This window comes from Perca flavescens, chromosome 2 (genome assembly GCF_004354835.1).
Source record: "Perca flavescens isolate YP-PL-M2 chromosome 2, PFLA_1.0, whole genome shotgun sequence".
Classification (NCBI taxonomy): Eukaryota; Metazoa; Chordata; class Actinopteri; order Perciformes; family Percidae; genus Perca; species Perca flavescens.
The window spans coordinates 9,721,760-9,727,759 of NC_041332.1; the positions used below are offsets into that span (position 1 = coordinate 9,721,760).

Below are 6,000 nucleotides of genomic sequence, written 5' to 3' on the forward strand. Positions count from 1 at the left end.
TGGTTATCGATAACTAAGATCAGAGTGCCTCTTTTCTTTACTCTTCTTCTCTTTCTTCTTTTACTAACACACACACACACGACACAGGCTAGCTGCGTAGCTCCCGAGCTAACGCTGTAGTTTAGCCACGTGGAATCGGCTTACTTTCGTACAGAGCTAACACAGGAACTAGCTACCATACCGGCTAAGCGTGCGCATTGCCTAGCAACCCCCCGGCTTCTTCAGCCCATCCTCGTGCACCCAGCACCACTACCGCCCTCTTGAGGCTAAATAGTTTTGTGCAGCTCACAGGAGTAGCCATTTTTGGAGTTGTTTTTGTGTTAGAACTACATTTCGACACCTCCCCTCCTTTTTCACTCACTCTCTCTCGCACACACACACACACTCACACACACACAGACACAGACGTGTCCATGCTGCTTTGTTTTTGCTTTGTTTTTGGTTGTGATATTGTAAAAAGGTATATAAGTTTATTATTGAAGGATTATTGATTAGCTACTGATAATTGTGACGTTATTAAATCTTATTATACTTAATTAGCAGTTGCTTGTGATTATTTGTGTACTTGTTGTAATAATTGCTGGTCGATCAGGTCCGTGCTTGGATTCACCCCTTCCTTTATTTCCTTTTTAAAGGATTACCACAGAAATGAGAATGTTCCACAGTTTGATTATTGGTCCCTGACTAGCAGGGTGGTGCCCCGTTTTGATTGTTTGTCAATTTGATACAGTTATTAATAACCATATTCATAACTTTATTAATATTGATAAAACATCTTTTGATAATTTGCCAATGATCAAATCTGTACCCTACGGGTATCCAACACCTGCAAACTCAGAGGGGCTGAAAAAGGTGACGCATCCTCTCCAGTAAAATACAGACACACTTTTACACCGTTTAGCTGTCAGCATTTTAACCGTGTTTACTCCAGCTGCTAGCTAACGGTAGGCTAACGTTACCTGCTGTCGAGTGAAGTGTTACCGTAGCTAGCGTCTCGTGCGGCGATGTTTCAGTTCCCTCTAATGTCCGTTTTCGGAGCATCAGAGAGAAGCGGAGGCATTTAAGTAAATAAGGCACCGAAATCCGAGTTGCTATTCGGTCCGGTAGATAATGGTCGGTAAGGCATTGGTGCCGTATTAGCACCAGGTCTCGGATCCCCCCCGCCCCCTAAATAAAAACTCTTCGGATCTACACGATTCACGTGGATGACATTTTCCCATTCAAAACGGCGATTTCCACCGAAAAGCGACAAGTTTGCAGGTATGCAGCCAATAACCGACAAGAAGAATTTGGGGGTGGGGGGGATGGGGAGGGGGTTAGTGCGCGGAAGCACGGAAGGAAGGGAGAGGGAACGGGATGAGGAGGAGGGAGGGGCGAGCTAGCCTCCGTTTTGTTTGACAATACTTCGAACGTCAACAAGAAGTGACGTCACCCAACATCGCTTAGAGCACCTTTAAGCAACTCTCCAACACTGTTTTCCCTCTCTCTCTATTTTTTTTTCTTCTTCCTCTTTCTCTCTAGTTGGTTATAAATTATTGCCAGGCCCCCACCAGGAGCTGATGTGATGTCTGCTTAAATGGAAAGGTAGGAAGTGCAGAAAAGATAACTTTTGTTTCGATCCCGTTCGTTCTCCCTGTCACAGGAATCATATACTGTATGCCAGCTGGCTTCATCCCTGGAGAGAAAATGCTGTTCCTTATGTATGGGAAATAAACACAAATCCAAGCTGTTACATACACACACTCCATAAACGCCCAAATGCAAACAAACAATGATGCACATCCATACTATATTTGCTGCATTCCTTCTCCCGCCTTTATAGCCCTCTTAAACACTAGCTATTGACTCTTTCCCTGTTTCAACTACCCACCTTTATGGCTTTCCATCAATATACCTTTCATACTCTTCACTCTATCTCTCCATCCTTAAATTTGTCACCTTCTCACTGCCTCTCACTGTCCTCTTATCTGTCTGTATCTGCTGGTTCCCTGATGCTTTTTCTTCTTTCTCTATCTCTGCTTCAATGAATTCCAACCAGTCAGTCATATCTCTGCTTTTTCCACGCGCTCATTCTTACTCTTTTCACTCTGCGGTGCCACTACTTACAGAAATATAAACTCTGTGTTTGGGGAGTTTGAGTGTAAGTCACACAATGACCTCACTGGAAGTGTTGCTCTTTAAAGGTCCCGTGGCATGAACATTTCACTTTATGAGGTTTTTTAACATTAATGTGCGTTCCCCCAGCCTGCCTATGGTCCCCCAGTGGCTAGAAATGGTGATAGGTGTAAACCGAGCCCTGGGTATCCTGCTCTGCCTTTGAGAAAATGAAAGCTCAGATGGGCCGATCTGGAATCTTCTCCTTATGAGGTCATAAGGAGGAAGGTTACCTCTCCTTTCTCTGATTTGCCCGCCCAGAGAATTTGGCCCACCCATGAGAGAGAAACATCATGGCTTTCAAACTAGCAAACGGAGTGTACAGATTGCACTGGAATCTAAACTCCTGCCATTTCGCATAGCTACAATTTGTGTGTCTTTGTTTGTGTATACACTGTGTGATATAATAGACAAACACTAACAGGAACCCATAACGTGTAAAACAAAGCTTTAACCCCTTCAGCACTGAACGCTACACCCATCTGACATTGGTTCACCTCTCTCACAGCAGATTTTTTTGGTTCTTTCATCCATCCATCCACCCATCCATCTTCATCCGCTTATCCCGGGGTCGGGTCGCAGGGGCAGCAGCTCCAGCTCCAGCAGGGGCCCATCAAACTTCCCTTTCCTGAGCCACATTGACTAGCTCCGACTGGTGGATCCCGAGGCGTTCCCAGGCCAGGTTGGAGATATAATTCCTCCACCTAGTCCTTGGTCTTCCCCGAGGCCTCCTCCCAGGTTCTTTCCGATCTTTCTAAATCAATGTGTTATCTCTGGTCACACCAACAGCATCAAACCCCATTGAAAGGTCCACAGTAAAGGAAGTCTTACTTCTGTAGATCTATCTGTCGTTGTCTCTGCTGTGGTGGGACTCTAAATGTAAAATAACTTATATTTCTATAGAGTGAACGTAAATCCACATTTATTTTCATCGCCACAACCTCCCTCAGGTCTTGGTAGGCTACATCTTATTTGCACTATGTTTACTCTTGTTTTTTCAACCTCTGTTAAAGAGCCCTTTTAATGAAAAAAATCACCTTTTCTGGGACTTGGGGTGTTATTTTGTGTCTCTGGTGCTTCCACATGCATACAAACTTGGAAAAAAAAACATCCATGCTATTTTGAGTGAGATACGGGTTTCTGAATGTGTCGTCAAAAATCGGCAGGGCTTTTTACATCACTACAACACACACTAGTTCACCATAATCTACAAAAGAACTACTTCCATGTCCCTGTTCTGCAGGTATTCAACACAAAGTTGGAAGTGCGCCCTCGTTTAGAAGAAGTCTGCCGGCTAATCCTGCCTTGTACTTACTGAAGTTGTAGAAACAAACAGCTAGCTATCTGATATGATCCTTACCTAGCTACTACGCATGTGCGACTGCCAACAAAGATGTTACAGCAGTGCGAGGTCTCACTCTGTAGCTAAAACAGAGACCTGAACACACAGGGTGAAAAGAGGAGCTGCAGCAATGTGCAGTACAACAAAAATATGGTGTTGTTTTTTTTTTTTTGTTAGACTATGTAAACCTATTCTGGTACAACCTCAAAATACAATTATGAACCTGAAAATGAGCATAATATGGCCACTTTAACATGTGTCCAACAATTCTTTTACACAAATGTGTCTGGGGCAGAATGTGTAACACCTGCATCAGAAAAAACAGGCGCAAAAGTATAAGTAGTAGTAGTAGTAGTACTAGTAGTAGTAGTAAATCTGGCCCTTGATATTGGATCCAGCCTGCCATGCGCTACCTGAGACTGTTTTGAACTTGTCGGGAGTATTTTGTCGATTCAGAGCTGAATCAATCACCGACCAATGGAAAATTAAACTTGTGAGAGAAATGGTAGAGCTTCGGGGCCTTATTTTAACGATCTGAAACGCAAGTATTAAACGTGAAACGCAAGTAGCTTTGTGGGCGGATCTCGGCCGCTGTTGCTATTATACCGCCGGGATAAATGAGTCTTGCGCCCGACGCAAATCTAAAATGGGTTGGTCGGAAGTAGCTAGGTGTGGTTTGGGCGTAACACGAAAATAACCAATCAGAGCATCATCTCACATTCCCCTTTAAGAGCAGGCGCGCTTGTTCCATGGCGGATTGCTATTATAATGGCGGATTTGCCTGGCGCACGCCAGCAGGATCTGTCCGGGATGCGGAAAAAAAGTAATAAATGCCTGTGTTAGCCGGGTGGCGATGTTGCTGCTCCTCTCGGGCGCATCTCCTCAAGTCTGGAGAGGATTGCTGCAGTCATGGAGCGTGGGCCTCCAAACGCACCACCTGCTCCTGTTGTGCCCCTTCCTCCTCCCCCCCACTCCATCTCCGTCCACCCGCTCCACCAGGAGTGCATCGAGTGTCCAATCCCACCGTAGTTCAACATCACGTCTCCTTAAATCCTCTAATATTTCCTCATTTATGTCATCAACACATCCATGATTCATGGAAAAGTGTAAAACACAACAAGCCACAAAGAATGCTGCGACTTTTTGAGGACTGTACTGTAAAGTGCCTCCTGACCTATCCAAACACCTGAAGCGCATTTTCAGTAATATTTTTCTTTTTTACGCTACATTATGGCCAAGCATGCGCCCCTAAAATAGCATCTGAATAACGCGCCACTGACTTTAGACAAGCGCCACTGACTTTAGACCAGGTTTTTCCTGGTCAGTGGCGGAATTGTTTTCTGAAACTGCAAAATAGCACCAGGGAACTTTTGCGCCTCCTCTTTTCGCTGTACCACCCCCGGGAGCGCAAATACATTCCCTAATTTACCGACGTGCGTCTGTGGAGGGAAAAGTCCGCTGTGCGTCGGGTGCAAAATAGGAATGATACATGCGTCGGTGTACAAAGGCAATTGCGCTGAGTGCAAGATAGGGCCCTCCGTGTCCATGTTTTCTTTACAGCCCAAACATGCGAGTTTGAATGATTAAATATGATGGATTAAGATATTAAAAAGCACTTTGTGGAGATAATCCACAAAGTTGGACTCTCATCAGTCACACCGTAAAAAAAAAGGATATGGGCTGGAGACCATGCGGATGCACCAGCTCCGAGGACACGTTGTCTGCTTGAGGCAGAAGAAGACCACAGGAGCCAGCTCAGGGTAGGGCACAACCAACACGCTGGTGTCACTGCTTTCATCCTCATCCTTATCTTCTTCATCATCCCGCTCACAGACCACCACCCCCTCCTCCTCCTTCTCAATCCTCTCTTGGTGAATAACCCCTTCCTCCTCTATTTCCTCCTCTTTCTCCTCCTTTTTCTCGGGACATGGGAGGCGGTGCGGGGAGGGCCTGCGGGGCGAGGAGGAAGTGACGACGTCATCGCTATCGCCCCTAGCTATGGTTGTTGCTACCCTGGAGATTGTTGCCGCTGACGGTGTTGTTGCAACGCTGGGGCCCTCCTCCTCCTCCTCGCTCGTCATGGCAACGCGACGGTCTGCGATGAGAGACACAGAAGACGCAGAGAGAGAGAGAGAGAGAGAGAGAGAGAGAGAGAGAGAGAACAATTTCAATTTACAAACCACTTTTTAGTGACCGTCAAAAGTCACAGCTCGGCTGACAAAATCATTATTTTATTGTAGTGACATCTGCCCTCTACAAATCAGCATACTGTACATGCAGGTTAAGGACAAGACCTGTGCTGATTCCTTGGTTATAAAATGAGTGATCACACAGAAAGCTGTTTAAACTTCGAGATCAGCGAAACAGCTGGTTACCGTACCGAGTGACAGCCCATTACACCTCATCGTTCTGTCATCACCCATACTGTGTTGTAATGCGGCCAAATTCTCATTTACATATTTTGTTGTCAGACAACAGAACAAGCATGTAATAAGTTATTTAAT

The 6,000-nt window shown here is 45.4% G+C and overlaps 1 protein-coding gene across 1 annotated transcript in view; it reads right to left on the reverse strand.

Annotated features, from left to right (window-relative positions):
• cacna1ib (calcium voltage-gated channel subunit alpha1 Ib) overlaps window positions 1-5,577 on the reverse strand; it is a 213,934-nt gene extending 208,357 nt beyond the window's left edge. Inside the window, exon 1 of the mRNA XM_028566047.1 lies at window positions 5,174-5,577. Coding sequence (XP_028421848.1) covers window positions 5,174-5,577 — 404 coding nt within the window. The remainder of the gene's footprint in view (window positions 1-5,173) is intronic.
• Window positions 5,578-6,000: the final 423 nt, after the last annotated feature.